Source organism: Thunnus thynnus, chromosome 24, assembly GCF_963924715.1.
Source record: "Thunnus thynnus chromosome 24, fThuThy2.1, whole genome shotgun sequence".
Taxonomy (NCBI): domain Eukaryota; kingdom Metazoa; phylum Chordata; class Actinopteri; order Scombriformes; family Scombridae; genus Thunnus; species Thunnus thynnus.
Window position 1 is genome coordinate 16,365,736 of NC_089540.1, and position 18,020 is coordinate 16,383,755.

Here is an 18,020-nt window from a genome sequence, read left to right on the forward strand (position 1 = left end):
TTTTCTTCTAATAAAGCATTTTACTTCAAATGTCCAAAAATGCACTAGAACCGCATAGATGTGAGACTCTCCTTGTCAGTAAAATGGGGAAGTTTGTCGTTTAGTTGCTTGAAATGATCGTGTTTATGTTTTCCTGACAGGCGACCCTTTGACCTCAGAAGTAGCATGACGTTATCATTGCTTCATAAAACGTCTTGTCATGTTTTTTAGACCACAAAACAGTCCCGTGTTTTAAAAACCCAGGAGTCTGTGTTGCTCCAGGTACCAGTGAGTGGTTTGAGTAATGGATCCATGATGTGGCTTATTAGATGCCAAAATATGGCAAAGCACTTTATAGTTGCACAAGCACTGTTATCCTTCATCTCAGCGATCAAGGTAAACAGTGGAATTGCCTCGTTCACGTTAAAGGATATGATCTATATATGGTCTTTCTATATTTTTCTTATTGTCAACAAATGTCATGTGCAGAGCCAAATCAACAATGAATTTATCTACTGACAAGTATTGTGTGTGTATTCAAAGCCTGATATATCTTATTCCTCTGTGCCGTAGACCTCTATTGTTGTCCAGAAATGATTAAAAACACATCAGTGAGTCACACAGCTGCACTGGGTGACATGTTCCTTCACCACAAAGAGTATGGGCATATTAGTTTGTTCAGAAACAGCTTCAAAGACTAATAAATTTGTTGTTTTGGCTCCGCACATGAGATTTGTTGACAATAAGACAGTAAGAAAAATATAGAAAATCGACCACCTTATCCTTCCAGTAATCTACCAGGAATGTCCACCGGTGTTCTTGCACATATTTGTTGGATGACGTTCAAGTTCAACTTGTTTCCCAGACAACTATGCGTTGGTCCCCCCCGCTGTGTAAACCGAGTGGCCTCACTGAGGATAATGATGTCTAAGCACAGTCTTAACGATGTCTTAATGATGGTTTCTTTTAACCATGAACATTGTCCCTCTCCAACCTTAACGAGGTAGTTTTTATTACCTACACTTAAAGAAACCTTAACCATCAAGCAGATTGGAAAAGACCATTTTTGTAACGTTCATATGGGTTGTTTTGTTAAGCACTGACAAACGTATTAAAGTATGATGTCATTTAGGTAAAGTATGAGGATTTGTTGGGTATGTTGTGCTGCCGATATGAGCACCAGGGTGCTTTTATGTTTTTTGGAAGGCGGTGACAAATGTCCTGGTTTGTCTTTTAGTAATGAAGACTTGTTGGAAGAGGTGAGTCAGAGATTCTTGATTTGTTTAACGAGGGGGTGTCTGTTGACAACTTGAAGAAATGGATGATTAACAGCTTACAAAGTACAACAGCCTACAACATACAGCATGACTTCATTCTAAACTTAGGAGATGCCACAGAGCAAACATTTTATCATGTAGCTTGTCTCAGACTGTTGAACAGACTGCAACCAGAAAATATGATTAAGTTGCTTTACCTTTGTCAGTGTTGAAATGCAGGCGGCAGCGCTGCTGAAGCATCAAATCTACCGCCTGCAGTTCCTCCACCGAAATGTCAAATTAGACGTGCTAAATGGAGCACATCAGTTATTGCCTTCTATTGTGTTCAGGCCCTGATGCTTTTCCACTTTGCTCTCATTTAGCCCATTAAAAGTAGCAGTGACAGACGTGAGCAGGGAAATACCAGAGCTGTAGAAGTGGCAACTTGGAAACCTAAAACCTACACAGTGTCAGTGCTCAGGTTAATTCTGTTACTCCTTGAGCAAACATTGTGGGATTGATGAGATGTTGAGACATCGGCTTGCAGCAAAGGTCTGTAGCTGCATTTTGCATCGTTTAAGACTGAAATGTATGACTGATATTTATTCTAAACAGCTTAAAAAGCTTTCACAATAATATTTTTATCATTATGTTATAAGATATTTCTTTTGTTTGGGTTGACATTGAAATCTACCTCCAGCTGCACATCAGCAGACTTGCTTGGCAGCTTTGGCCTTCAGTGGTTTTCCCTCCAATTGGTTGTGTGTTTTTTTATAGATAAGCTAAAGCAAGTGTCAAAAAAACATTTGACATTTAAGATAAACTGTCCCTAAAGTTGTCTTGCAGGTAAACTACAAATGATGCAGGCTTTTTCCTTACTGTACAACAATATCGAACATTTTGGAAACAGTAGTTGATAAAACAGTCTCACCACAAGGTCCATTTAGTACCTGTTCCTGAGCTGTTTATTGGAGTATTTTATGCATTTGTTTGATAGCAAGTAATGGAGAGATGTCAGGAAATGAGGGGAAAGAGAGCGGGGCAATACACACAAAAAAGGTCCTTGGCCAGACTCAAACCAGGGAATCTACACTGAGAAAACTCCGCTGAGGAAGATCATGTTATACAATCAAAAGCCCCCAAAGAGCTGCTGAATGTGGGGAGATTGTTTTATCAACTCCAGATGCCTTGTTCATCATTTTATTAACACTGCTGTAGCACTGAAATATTTGGTATCTTTGGAAACTTTGTTATTTTGGCTACATTTTAAAATAAAGCCCTGCATGATTTGACACTGCTTAGCAACACAACACTAGCTTGTTAACAGTGGACCAAACATTGGTCAAGGAGGTCAATAAACTCTGATAATATCATGATAATTCTCTCATACTGCAGGTCAGTATTTCACTCTGGTAGAGAAAATAAAGAAAGTTTGTCTTTCATTATCTCTACAATATATTTGGTTTTGCGGCCGACGTAGCAGCCACTGGTAGGTCAGGTCAGCTCCCAGGTGTAGCAGCAGGGTCCCACTGTATGAATGTGACGCACGGTGCTGCTGAAAAAAAAAACATGCATGCTCAGCAGAACCCTTCCCAGGATGGGGGGGACTAAATAAAACAACAACTGGGCCACGTCAGCGCTCTCCACGCTTGGGTTGATTTTGACGATTAAGGCCAGAAACACTACTTGTGTCGCCAAAGAAAAATTTACCGTAACAACCGATCTATGGATGATTGAGGGCACTATGTGGACGCTTATCCTGCAAGAGGTTTGCCTTCTATGAGCTGCAGGGTCACAGTCTGAGTCTGAGGGTTAAATCGGCTCTGTCAATCCAGTTATGTCACTGCCCGGCGCTGCCCTGCCCCTAATGATATCTGAGGCACAAAACAGTTGCTGTTTGACATCTGCTTAGATTTGAATGCACGCTCCCTGTCATGCTTTTGGAGAGGGAGAGCTTATGATGTCCCGTTGTTGCAGGCGGCCTTGCTGACTCAAGATCCCGGTTGCCTGAGGTGTCACGTTAGCGGCCTGCAGCGGAGTTGCTGTGGTGGAAGAGGAAGCTGACTTCTCTTGATTCACAGAGTGGAAATCAAAGAGAAAAGCCACCCTCTGTACTTTTTCTGATCTCATCAGTCTGTGATGTTTTTTTTTTACATTTCCAGGAGTTATTTACTCTTTCAGTGAACTTACTCTGCCTCCACCTGCCTCGTCTACTTAGCGACTTCCACTGTCTCCCAGAACGCCTTTTGACAGCCCTCAGAAAATGAGTGCAAACCTGTTGCTTTCCATGAAAGGTGGGCGTTTCTGCGTATTAAGACGCTGAAAGTGTTTTAATCCATCTATGGGTTACATGTGTAGGCGGAGAGAGCAAGAGAGATGGCAAAACAAAAGCAGGATGCACAGCATTCTGGTCTGTTGGGGCTACCGTGGGTGTATCAGCCGGTATATCTGCTCTGATGATGTCTCCCTGTATAATTGATGAATGTCATAGCAAAATGGCGTCTCTTGAAGAAAATACGTACATAATTAATGTTGTGACTGAAAAATGTCCTGCTGTGTCAGAAATGTCTCATTGCATCACTGACAGCATGTTTGGACAGACACCTGTGAGAATAAGAGAAATGCATCGCCAAGCAGCAAAATGGGCCTGAAAATGTTGTGCTGCCTTCTTTAAGGGTGAATTCTTCCTTTAAGATGTCGAGTTATTGCAATAGCAGCAGCAGAACTAGGCCGAACATTTCACGGATATCACAGATGCAGTCTGGATAAACCAAACTGCCGGTCTATGATTAGATATGGCAGGAAGGAATAAGATGCAGAGGTCTGTAGTTGATGTCACTCGATAAGAGAGAGAAAAACACTTTGTGATGTCGCACAATACGCCACGACGAACCGTCCGCTAGCCCCCCAGCTGGTATGATACCGCCTGGCACGGCTTCACATCGGCCTGGCAGGGCTAGGCGTGTTTCCAGACATCACGAGGTGACGAGCACAGGGCACCAATGTGGCTCTGTTTGTCCCTCGAGGCGTGCCGTAATGTGGCAAGGCTGAAACAAGGAGGGCTGTGTGTTCCTGTCCTGTCTCTGTGCTGCTCTCAAGTGATGTAAGGAGATGCAGGAGCGGAGAGAGGCAGAGTCAGCAGTGATGCTGTGACACTGTGCAGCACGTTTAAAGCACCATGTTGCTTGAGTGGCACACTGTTGTGTCCCTTGAAGTAGTGAATGTGTCAGTATGCATCCCACACTGTCACTTCACACTTTAGGTGAGGTTTTGCTGTTCATTTCCCACCTCATATACCTCTTGAACTTCTCCTTTTCCATTTTATGCAACTGATATTCCACCATTTTCTATTTTTCTTTCATTTAGATCATCTCTTATTTGGTTTGTTGGTGTCTTGTTTTTAGTCATGGTAGCAGCATGGCTCTAGGGATGGCAATGTCGGTCTGTCTGTTGGACTGAAATATCTCAACAACTATTGGATGGATTGTCATGAAGGTTTTGTACAGATGTTGATGTTCCCCAGAGGATGAATCCTACTAACTTTGGTTATCCTTTGACATTTTCTAAAGTGTCACTATGAGGTTTGCATTTCTGGTTTAGAGTGAAACGTCTCGATAACTATTTGATGGATTGCCTTGAAGTTTGATGCATACATTCATGTCCCTCTCAGGAGGAACTGTAACAACTTTGGTGATCCTTTGATTTACCATTTAGCTCCACTATCAAGTCAAAAATTCAATCAAACCAAAACTTTGGTTTATGGCCAAATATCTGTGAAACTAACGACATTCCCATCAGCCTCAATGGCACCTTGCGTTTAATGCTAATTTGCACATGTTTGCATGCTAACACACTAAACTAAGATGGTAAATATGATAGGGCTGCAACTAATGATTATTTTCATTATCAATTAATCATTTTGTTAGGCTATGAAATGTTGATCACTGTTTCCCAAAGCTGAAGATGCAACCTAAATGTCTTGTTTTGTCCTGACCAACAGTCCACAACCCAAAGATACCAGTTTACTGTCATTAAAGACTAAAAAAAGCAGAAAATATTCACATTTAAGAAGCTGGAATCAGAGAAATTTGACCCAAATGAACCAAAAAGATGAATCGATTATCAGTTTTCTATCGTTCAATTAATCAACTAATTATTACAGCTCTAAAATATGATAAGCATTATACCTCACAGAGTTGCTACGATTGCTACAGACTCTGTTTCTTTATAAGCCCCTCAGGAGTTTTTCTCACTTACTCAGTAATTACTCATTTGCATCTTCCTATGTGTGATTGTTGTTCTGTTCGTCTCTTTTATCACCTTGCCAATGCAGTAATTGATTAGACCAAAGTAGACAACAGTGTTAACTCAGAGTGTCAACACTGTATAAAGGTGTCCAACAACCAAAAATCAAGGAATTACTAAATGATGTAGTCTTATTTCCAGACCCTCAGAGCTTATTGTGATATGTTCAGTTTCTCAAAGCACTGACTTTCTTCTTTCAGTTAACTTGACTTTTTAGTCAACCTACTAACTTTCTCCAAGACACTTGTACTAGCATGAATATCCTGTGAAATTTTCATAATGATATCCTAGAAAAATGTCAAAACCATTTAAACAAGTAGAAAAAATCTTTTGGCTTGTATGTAAAATAAAATCCTCAGTCTTTTCTGCGGTTGCACAATAAATTTAACATTTTGTGATAGTTCAGAGCAGTTGCCTTAGAGCCATATCAGCCCTATAAGCGGACAAACATCTCTCCAATTAACTCAGAGTAATTGCTGCAGAAAAATCAACACTTATTAACGCTACAAAATTAGCTGTGTACCCAGTTTCCTCATGGGGATCATTAAAGTTTCATGCAGCCAGAGCCACAGTGATGTATAGTTGGTCCCCTGTCTGTACTGTATGAGTCTGGCCACTTCTTGAGGTGTCAAATTGTGTTTGAATTACTGCCTTTAAAAACACTTCCTGTGCGTTTGTTTCAGACTCACTGGCTCTGACATCAGGCCAGTTGACTTTGTTTTTGCCGCCAGCTCCTGTAGCGTGCAGACTCCTTCAGTCTGTAGTGGATAAGACACAAGCAAATAACCAACATGATGAGACCATTAACGAAAGCATCGTACAACATCTGACTAAAGAGACTGTCAAAGCTCCATGCATCATATAGCCAGAGCTGACCCGAATACAAAAGAGCTTTTATCAAGAGATGTAAACAGATGAAAAGCTGCAAGCGTGGATTTAAGTGTCTTTTGTAGTTTTTCAGGGATTAAGATTTGATGGAATAAATATTATACTAGGACTAGATAGATGGATGGATAGATAGATAGATAGATAGATAGATAGATAGATAGAGCTTCTGACTGTAGCAATCTATGTGATTCGGTGTGATTAAGTTATTTTCAAATCACATATTGAGATGTATTTTATCATATATATATACACAGAATGGTCAATAGTTGGTTACCATACTATTGATATAATCTGTCTGTCTGTATTAATATTTTTTAATCTTTAATCTCATTGAGATTAAGATCTCTTTTTCAAGAGAGACCTGAAAACGAGAAATATTCATAAGACGAGAACACAATCCGCAGACAGAAACAACACAACTACACAATAAACAAGGAATTAATCAAAACAGTTGCAAGAATCATAAAAAAACATCAGATAATAAAGCTTTAAAATCTCCAAGAGAAATGAAAGAGTACATTCAATGTTAATAGTAGAGAGATTAACTTAATTCCTACAAACTGCAGATTTTAAATAGTCAAAATAAAATGATGTTATTGTAGGTATGATGTAGTTATTATGTAGTTTCTAAAATATATAAAATGAAGACAGTAAAACCTTTCTAACTGTAACACACTTTAATTGTAACTTTAAACCCTCTTTTTTTAACTTCACTGCCTTTGTAATCACTGCTCTTTGCTTTTGCCAGATAGTTATGTCGACAATTTACTGTTTTGTCAGTTAGTAAATGAAAGATTAATACACGGTTAAACTGTATATATGGTTATATGTGTATATAAATGGACACAATGTCACCATCCGACATTTTCATCATCACAATCATTCATTTTTTTGCAGCTGTGAGCTGCTTTTCCATTTCCATTGTACATTGCATTGTGGATCAATAGTGTCCATCGACACCACTGAAGTCAGCTAGATAAGTGATCTACTGTATGCAATTATCCAAGATAATTTGGTTGCCATGGTAACATGTATAAGTTTCATTGTGCGAGCACAAGGATTTTCTCTAATACATCAGGAAGTGAAAATGTGTTAAAACAGTGTTGTGCTTCTCTCTTATTCCGTATATTTTAGCTGTTTTTCATTAAAAAGAGAGCATTAATGACCACCCAGTAGCCTTCCTGTATCTGATATTATGGCACTATATGCTTTTGTTTTTACCTATTTGCCATTATTCACTGAACAAGTTACCTGTTAGTCCATATGACCTCATGTTTACACCTCTGAGTTTGTTGGTAATAAGTCAGTATGGACACGTAATGGACCAGAACTAAAAGACAACAATAAATCAATTCTTTTCTCTTTTTTTGACAAGCTGTGAAAACGACTTTAAATCTACAAACTACAGTCAAGACAGTCAGTAAAGGTTTTACTGTGTTACAATAAAACACATCTTCCTTATCAAATCTCTCTCTTTGATCAAGAACATTTCCTGAATTACTTGACAGCAAAGCTCCCTGGGTGTGTGTATGTGTGTGTGTGTGTGTGTGTGTGTGTGTGTGTGTGTGTGTGTGTGTGTGTGTGTTTTCCAGCCGGGTTGTTTTATATTTAGACGTTATTCGCAGACAGCTAATTCTCCGGTGAACCTCCGCGATGACACCAGCTGTGGTACCTAGAAGATTTATGAAGCAGCTGGGAAGCCTCTGTGTTATGTAACAGAATAGAAACGAGGGAGTGCCAAAAACTACCAGCCATTTGGATATAGCTGACAAACATCTGCTCCACTTTAGTGCCCTTGAGCAAAGCATTGAATCCCTACCAGCTCCTAAGTCTTATAATAAATAGGTCGTATTTTAGTGAGGTTGCCAAAATTGCCACAAGTACAATATTTTGAGATAAATATCACATCATCTCCGTGCCAAATCATATTTTGGAAATGTACCAACCACTAATACCAGTTGAAAGAATCTTTTTAATGCTTCATCATCATGAGCAAGCAAAAAAACGAGAGGACATTTAGCCTGCAATGTGTACCAGTGATACACTTAAATCATAGAGCTGACAAGCAGCATCTGAGTCCCATTAACCCACGTATGCTAATTCACCCCTTGTTTAGTTTGCAGGAGGTACAGCATGACAGTGAGTCCAGAGGCAAAGAAACAAGCCGGCCTGAAAGTTGCAACGTTTAAAAAAAAATCACATTATCTTCACTCAAGGCCTTAAAAGGTTTTGAATATGTGTAGTCTTAAATTCCCAGGAAATCAGGTTAGTCAAGGAGACAGAAGGCGAAATGGGTTTTAAATTTGATTTTCACTGCCATCAAAAGTCCTACAAAAGTTTCTCCATATGGACACAAAAATGGCAGCTGTTAATGTTGACAATGTAATGTTTCCTCAGTTAGTACAAGAGAGATTTATATACATAAAATATACTATTCTGAGCTAAAATGAAAGGATAGAAGATGAACCCAGAGAGACGTCAAATAAAGTTAACATTTGGGAAAAACTACTGCCAATTATAAACTTTTAAAAGTCTTTGTCGTTGGGATTTATTGCTCTATTCCCTACAGACACTGCACCACTATAAAGTATCACAGATAACAATCACATTTACATTCTCACTTATAGTCAGTTCAGGGCTGCTCATTATTCTGAGCCGGCGGGGGGGAGGAGGGGGGGGGGGAGTCAGCAAAATCAAGCCCTCTTTGTTGGAGAAGACTTCTGAAGAATCGTCCTCAAGGTGCAGTGGTGCAGACTTTGGTTTCCCCCCCTTTGGTGAAGAGAGTATTCTCTTCTCATAATATTTCAGGAGTTGATGTTCAACCACTTTGCCACCAAGGTTGCCAATGTTCTTCCTGCGATGGTTGACCTTGCCTGGCCGTCCGTCCAGCTCTCCACACTTGGGAGAGCTGGATCGTTATAGAGGGAAACTCTGCATGCAGCTGCATCAACTCCCTCTGCATTACAGATGCTGGGTTCCTGGCTGGGTGTCAGTCGGAGATCGTTGCCACCGGCCTGGATCACCAAAATGTCTGTGGGGACTCTGTGTGCTCAATTCTACATAAAAATGGGAAAGGACACATCTCCAGCGCATTCCTTCTTTGCCAAACTAACAGACTGTTGCCACTGTTTTTTGTCCCCTGATGATACTTTTTTTTTTAGGTAGACATGATGTCTTCCTTGTCGCGGGTGTCACTCTCTTTCCTCCTCAGGGATATGACTTGGGCCTGAGAGAAAGGAGTCTTTCTAGGGGTGCTCGGTGACTCTGTGCCTCCCTCCTCTGTTTCCATGGAGAGGAGATCTCTGGGTCTCTGTCGCTGCCCTGTGAAATTTCACCACAGGGCCTTTCGCACAGAGATCTTCTGTCTCTTCCTTTCTGTAGAGGTGGCTTTTGTTTCACTCTTGTAGGATCTGGGCGTAACACCTCTTTCTTCCCTCTAGTGGCTTGATGCGGGCGATGCCAGATCTCTTCGGACAGCGAGCGTGGCTTTTCTGGATTTCTTTTAGCCACAACAGCACTGCCATGAGAGATCAGCTGCTCCTGGAAAGAGTCGCTGGTCGATGCCTTGACACATCCGCCACTTGTTGCGAATGCTGCTCTCCCACTGATGTCCTTAACGATGTAGTCCGAGGACGTGGCGGGGGGGGGGGGCAGGCTTCCTCTGAAGACCTGGAGGTCACTGTCAGAAGGGACAAAGTAGCAGGACTTCTCAGCCATTTTATGACAGGAATCCTGCTGTGTGAAACTAGTTGTAGATGCTGTGTCTCCAAACTCCTTTAGAGAAGACTGTTAGAGTTGTTTGGTTTTGCACTCATGAACAAAGTTGAATTGATATGACGAAGATTGTAATATATCAAGTGTTTGCTGCGCTCTGGAAGTCCATCATGATATAGTGTGAAACTTCTCTCAGGTCGTCATGGCAACAGAGCCAGCTGGCAAAATGTAGTTTTACAATAATACAAATAAGGAATACAGATATCTGACTGTTTTTAAAACGGCCGGTTTGTCCTCACAGCAACCTAATGGTGCTTTAACTCCAGGAAGAAAATCTGTGGCATAAATTCAGCGGTGCAAATTCCCCGATTTATCATTTATAATCAGTATATAAACAGTTTACTCAGTACAATGTAGTGCTAAGCAGATATATATATATATGTTGTTGTCTCCTGACGTATAAACAGCATATGCATGTTAGAAAGTGAGCTGTGTTTTATTTACAAAGATAAATTGAAAATGCAATGACAAATATGATCCAATATGCCACATAAAGGCAATTTGTACACAATGCTTTATACTAAATATTTTGGATTTTTCCGGTAATTTAACAACGAACGTTAGAGTATAATATGCTAATAAGTTACATGAGGTTATTGCACAAACCGTGTTCACAAAATAATGAGAGCAAGATGTTGAATTAAGCAAATCGAGGGAAGTAGAAGAGCTGTAGACATAAGACAAAAATGAGGACTTCAGACTTTACTGAGACTTTACTGTTGTGGAACTTGAAGTACCTCAGAAGGCTACAGCTGAAATGTTTAAACTGTCAATCGATTTACACAAAATCTGCAAAAATTAGCTTCTCCATTAATCTTATGGTTTAGATTTCACCTTTTTTGAATGTTTCTCTGGACTAAAGTGTGTGACAAATGTCAATGTGGACAATTTTGATGCTGGATTAATCATTTAATCAATTTTTCAAAGCTAAAATGCTAAGAATTCCCTTGTTCAAGCTTCTAAAATGTGAATATTTGCCAGTTTTCTTAGTCTTCTGGGATGGCAAACCGAATATCTTTGGATTTTGGACTGTTGTTCAATCAAGTAAACAATTTAAATATATAAGCTTTGGGAAATTGTGAGGGCCTGACATTTCATAATCCAAACTAGTAATGTATGAATCAAAATAATAATCGGAAGATTCATAATGAAAATAATAGTTGCAGCTCTCCATTTAAATCCCAGCAAAGTAAAAAAAACCAAAATGTGACAGGCAGGTCTTGCATCTATATTTGATTATAAGACCTGTCCACGTAAAGGACTCACACATGTAAAAACAACATTAACACAGCTTCAAGAATACAATTTAATGGAATTCAGACTCTTTGAGGACTTGAATCTTGACTTGCAGTTTTATTATGAATACTTGTGACTTGCTGCACACTGAACAATCACAATGAGATGGCCTTGAAAGCTGTATTTTATCAATTGCTCAATCCTCTTCTTTGTAGTTAAATTCTCAAAATGTATGTAATTACATTATCTGAACTGAAGGCCGTTTAAAGGTCCTGAACACAGTTACAGTGTTGTAAGTCTGAATCCACTTTGAAAGGTTTAAAAGAGCTAAATAAAGGAAACGCTGCAGTCTCTCAGCGAGCTCACAGCCGGTGAGAAATCAGTCAAGTCATGCGGACCGAATACAAAATGGGTTTTACATTTAATTCTAACTGGCATCAAATAGGTCTTAAAAAAGGGGAGGCTTAAATTGCTGCGTCATGGTGGATGCTGGGTCATAATCGCCGCTTGTAAATGTCTTGCCGTAGGAGCTCCAGTTCGAGCGGCTGACTCGGGAGTTGGAGGAGGAGCGGCAGATCGTGGCGAGCCAGCTGGAGAGGTGCATGCTGGGAGCCGAGTCACCAGCAGCAGACAGTAGCAGGTAGATCTGATGGCGTGATGCCCCCCTCTGTTTTTTATATCTACATGCTACTTTTGTTTGGCCACTAATGACGGCTCTTATCCTCTAGCAGCAGAAAGAAAAAACTGCTGATACACGGAGATTTCTTTATCTTATAAAGTGTTTAACACCTAGAAATTATTTTTCATTACTGCCCAGATAATTGTGAGCCAAACAGCGGGGCTTTAACGCTTAAAAAAACATGTAAATGCTCAAAAGGGGATTTAATATTGTCCTGCTATGTGGATGTATAATATTCTCAGAAATCAACAAGAATGAAGCATCTGCTGCTTTAAACCTTTGAGCACTTATTCACAATGTCACCTTTGTTGACGAACTCATGTTGGGTTTTTTTTTTCTTTTTGAGGCCTTCAGGTCCTTTTGTACTGGTGAGGAGGGTACATCTGTTTTAGTGCAGGGTTATTTTCTGATTTTCAGAACTGCTCCTAAAAATAATAATTGTTGTTGTTTTATAGATTACAGTTGGCTGTAAACTATTCACCCTTGCAGACTGCTCTGTCTAAACACATAATAGTGATATTTGTCTTCATGAGCAGTGATGTACAGCTAGTAGACGGTCACATTGTCCTGTCACAAGCAGCATACATCACTCTGAACACAAACAGAAACCTTCAGATCCACTAGACGGCTGAATATAGGACTGAACCTGGCACTGTATGCATTAATATTTATACATATTTCACATTTTATTCGCTTTTGACCCTCTGCTGTATCTAAAAATAGCCTAAGATGCATTTTTGTCTTTATATTTAAGAATTACAATCACAATATTATCTTGTAGGTCCTAATCTTGTAGTGTAATAGTATTTATCTGCCCAGATAAAACTGCATTTTATCAGAAATCATTTATTTCCAACTGCTTTTCTTAGCCCACAGTGCATGGCTGTGCATCAGGTTATGCAGCATAACATGTCTAGTCAGTCGACTTTCATTTTTATCAATTTGAGCAAAAGTGAATCAAAATTCACGCAGTAATGACAAGCGCTTCATTCTCTTCAAGTTACTCATAGATTGAGCCTGCGGGAATGTTTTTAGGACAAAATATTCCCCAGATATTTCTTTTTCTTTTATTTGAAACACTTTCTTCCCCGCTTTCTGTGGACTGATTGAATGTAAAGTGTTAGACTGAGACTCTGATTTGATTTACATCTCTCTCTGTTCTCTCCTCTCTCTCCGTTTTCCTTTCTCTTCTCTTCTCCTCCGCTGAAGCTCATCTGAGAAGTCGTTTGCATGGAGATCTGCAGGTACGATTTCTTTGTTCATGTTTTATTATATTTTAAAAAAGAAAAGATTGCTCCTTCAGACTCAAAACTACAAGTGATAATAGAGTATGTGTTACCATCTTGTTCTTAAGCTTCTGTGAAAGCAAATACCTCCAGTAATGCTCTGTTTTACATTCGTCCCAGCAATATTTTTCTCAAATGGTAAATAACACAACTTGAAATAAGATAAAACCCACTAAAGGCACTAAAGAAAGCATTTTTACACCAGAAAGGGCTTGAAATTGCCCGCAAGCAGCAGCGGCCGGTCAGGCAAAACAAAACAATGTTTCCACCGGTGTATATGGGCTGTGAATTGGACCCATTTACTATTCTGTCACAGGTCCCTCTCCTCTGTTTCCTGGCCCATTCCTCACTGTCGGCTTTCCAAGAAAACAAAAGTACTGTTATAAAATGCTGCATTATTTTGTGTCAAAGAATCGATACATTTCATTTGTATCGAGCAGACTGCCTGCAGAGGTGATGCTATTAAATTGTTTTTATACAGACAGAGTTTCTTTTTGTATTTGTGTTGCTATTTTATAGGGAAATGTGTAACTTTATTTTAAATGTACACATAAATGACTGAAGGACTTGCTATCCTGATGTTTTTCACTTCATGACCGACATTTCGGCAGGTGGAGAGTCGCAGGGCGGAGCCACGGAGGCGGCTGGATGTCCTGGTCGCCACCTGGAGGCGGAGGAGGGACTCTACCTGCCTGAACCGGACCGCGCGTCCCTGCATGACAGTGAGGGTCTGTTAAATGTACACAGCACGTGGTCTGAACAAAATGTTTGGCCGGTATGGAAGTTTATGCTGTCTAGAGCAGAATCTGGAAACAAATCTGAGTTTTCAGTATTTCTGGTTGGCTGTGAGTCAATAATTTCCTCACTTTTAGAAGATTTTGCATCGCAAATGTGAAGACAAATGACTTTACTATCAGAAGACAAGTTTACACTGTCAAATATGCAAGATACATATCAGAGGTATGGACTCAAGTAGAGAATCGAATGAATTTGGACTTTGCACCTGTACTTTCTCTTTAAAACCCCTGAAAAGTTAGTCTCAAATCTTAACTATTTCTCAAAAAACATTCAGTTACTTAAAGAGCAAAAGTCAAGACAAAAAACATCCATAGTTGTTATTTATTATATCCTCTGTGCCAGAACTCCATTGTTGTCCAAAAACTATTCAATTTGCTGCCATTTGTTGCCACCCACGTCCACACACTCCTGGAGAAATCTGAACCTGCATAACAAATCCCACAGGTCCCACTTGTGATTAACACTACAGAAGCAGGCTGATGTGTTTTTCTAGGCAGTTGCTCAAGTTTATGTTGAATTATACATAAAAGTAAAAAACATGGTGGTGTTTTCCAGGGAAAAAAAAACAGAAGCATAAAACCATCTATGTAAATCATACATACATAAATATAAAGTCTGAATTTTTGCTTTTCATTTTTAACCGTCATGTCAGAAAAGTTTCACACATTCACACCTGGTTGCCCTGCAGTATAACCACAAGCCTGTCGCTGTTGGACATTAGGCATCTTCACTGGAGCGGTTGACATTTCGGTCCATCAAGCTTCCTCAAAGCCTGTGTTAAACCACAAAAGATGGGAGGCCGATAGAGCGAAGCGCTGATGCAGTCGATGCAGCTGTGAATTCTTATGCGTGCAGGAGACTTTCTGTTTTATCTCTGTGGACGGTTCTGAGCAGATTACAGAACAGGATGCAGCTGATTTTTAAATTCTTTCATCTGGTGGTCAATTTTTTTTTTTGTGCATCACACCATCCATCTTGCATCCAAAAGAGCCTGAACTAGAGAGTTTTTTTTTTTTTGCAAAGACTACTGGACCTCCCTCTTATTACAGTAAATTTCAACATCATTAGCAAACATGTAACTTCAGAGTAGCTGTTTGAAATGTTAAAAACAAATTTGCCTTCAGTCTTATTTTTATTCCATACACTTGGATTGGTCTGGAAGTATAAAAATATCCCCCACATGCTTCCTTCCTCCTCCTCATCCTACAGGAGAAAGTAGGCCAGCATTATTGAAGCTGTACAGTACGCAGATTGTTCCAGGAACAGCATAAAGGCTTAATGCAGATATCCACGCGTGTGTATTTATATTCATAATGTCTTTTAACAAGTTGAAAGGCAACTGAGATAATATGCAAATCATTAAACCGCTGTGACTGATGCGATGGTGGCTGCGCTGATCAATTTGATCACACCTCAAACTGCTTTAATATTTTATACGAGGGACTGAGTGATAATAATAAGGACTCAGTGTTTCCTCACCCTCTTATCTCTCTTTCTTCTCAGGCTCAGCTGGTCACTCGGCCCAGATGACTTCGTATTCAGACAGCGGCTACCAGGACAGCAGTGTTAGTTATTACAGCAACCAGAACGTGGTGCGTTCGGAGCCCCGGGCGTCGATATCGAGAAGTCCAAGAGCTGAGGGTCAAGCATCTGGCCAGGTAGGACTGATGTCTACTGAGTTACGCCATCAGTCAGTTGAATTTGATTATTTTTTGTTGTTGTTTTTTGTCTTTTAGAAGATTAGAGATATGCACTTGTATGACATGTATGAAAATGTTAAGAAAAAGATCAGTTTGGACCAAAAAGAGTGAGAAATCATGAGGGTCAAACTTCACTTTTGACCTCCGAAACAGCGATCTCACCACAAGATCCATTTAGTAGCTAGTCTGGAGCTTACGGTCATATGATCTTCATCAGCAGATGGAGTTTTATAGAATTGACCGTTCATTAAACCAACTCATATCACAGCTTAGCAGCCGTAACTAGAAACAACAGAGCAAAACTCATATGTATTTAAAAAGTTAAGAGGATGGTTTTTTGTCTTTCCAAAACCAAAAACACAAAGAAAAAGTGTAATGAACGGATTTAACAGTGTGTTTGTCTGCCCTAACTTAAGCTACAATTGTTCACATGTTTGGCTAACTAGGCACAAGGAGCACATAATTAACTAACTATATTAGTTTGTAGGGTTACAGGTTACGTTAAAAAAAACCCCACTCATGACTAGCACATGTACTGTGCAGTATTTTTCCACTGTGTGGAGGCCAATCCTGGATGAACGTCAGCAGTTTAAATTCTGTTAGCGTTACGTTATCGATTAGTCCTTCATCTTCAAAGTCTTCTTTCTTATAATGATAAATGGGTGAAAACATACTGTTTGAAAATACAAAACAAGTAATGTCTAAGCAAGGTTATCTAAGAATGAAATAAGAGTCTTACATTTAGCCATCAAGTGCAGATTTAAGACCCTTCTTAATTTAAAACAAGTCAGCTGGAAACATTAAACAGTCAGGCAAAGACGGTGTTATCAACCAGCATATCGAGCTAACGTTGGCTTAATTAGCTAGTTGTCATTTCAGCTTATAAAACTGATGGTTACCGGCTAGAAATGAAAAGCTGCTTTTGCACACAGTCTGAACCCATTGTTTCAAAAATTACAAAAAAATTAGAGTGGTAAATCTTCCTGTTATTAAATAAACTGGATCTGTAACAAGAATGGAAAGCTAACAGGTGTAGCAACAGTAATGAAAGGGATGAGTTTTAGCGGTAAATTTGACCATTTTTTTTCTTTAGCACTTTTCTCCCTCATTTTGGCGTAAACATTAAGAGGTTCAAAGTTAATTTTCTGACCAACAGCAGTTGGGGAAACAATTTCACCACATGGTCTATTTAGTAGCTGTTCTGGAGCTTTCAAATCAATAAAGACATCAACTTTGAATTACAACATTTAAGCCAACATGAACAAGAAGTCAGGGGGAAAAAAATGGAAATTTGAACACGTGAGATTTCATCACAACTGTGCAAACTACACCTGCTGATGAAGATGATGTAATATGATTGAAAGCCCTGAACAGCCACTAAAAGGACCTTGTGGTGAGATTATTTTCTCGCATGAGAAAAAAAATCCACTTACTGTATTACTGTTATTTAACTGGTGTCATGTAAATATTCTGCTATTTGTGTGTGAATAATAATCTCCTTCCACAGAGTGATGACAGCTAGTCGGAGCTCCGTAATTACCATCATGAATGATGAAGAACATAAACTAAACCCTTCAAATCGACTTTTACCTTAAAATTGTTTTGACTCAAACACCATCAGCTCTGTTCATTGTGGCTAATAATTATATGCTTTTTGCATGACAGTAGAAGCTGGAATGACAGATAATAGTGAGCCCATTTGAATTTTCTCCTGATTTATTCCAAACCCAACAGCCTGACTGGATGAGCTTACATGTCTCGGCTCTTAATTTTCCTTTGAGGCGTTCGAGGCTTCGATGGATTAAGGCGGCACAGATCGGCATCCAGTTGACTGAGTCTGTAATTGAGGGACATTTTACATTTGGTAATAAGGAGGAAAAGTAAATGTTTGTCACCATAAATATGAAGTATTCTGTCAAAGTGTCCCTGAACGTAATATATTTCCTACTTCCAGAGCTCAGATGAATGAAATTTATTCAAAGGCACGAACATTCACTCACTTGGACAAATGAAAAAGATAATGACGCCCTTCATCAGACATGATAAAGCATCCTGCATCCAAGTGTTTCATCACTCGTAATTGGCTAGTTCATTTGCAAATGGGAGCAGTGTACAGACT

The 18,020-nt window shown here is 39.5% G+C and overlaps 1 protein-coding gene across 4 annotated transcripts in view; it reads left to right on the forward strand.

Annotated features, from left to right (window-relative positions):
* The window catches only part of LOC137176750 (plakophilin-4-like), a 51,793-nt gene that overhangs the window by 3,601 nt on the left and 30,172 nt on the right, over window positions 1-18,020 (forward strand). For 3 of the 4 annotated variants that reach the window (XM_067582650.1, XM_067582653.1, XM_067582651.1), the window contains 4 exons: window positions 11,966-12,078; window positions 13,327-13,361; window positions 14,015-14,131; window positions 15,705-15,859. In XM_067582650.1, coding sequence (XP_067438751.1) covers window positions 11,966-12,078; window positions 13,327-13,361; window positions 14,015-14,131; window positions 15,705-15,859 — 420 coding nt within the window. The remainder of the gene's footprint in view (window positions 1-11,965; window positions 12,079-13,326; window positions 13,362-14,014; window positions 14,132-15,704; window positions 15,860-18,020) is intronic. The other variant, XM_067582652.1, reaches the window with a different exon arrangement.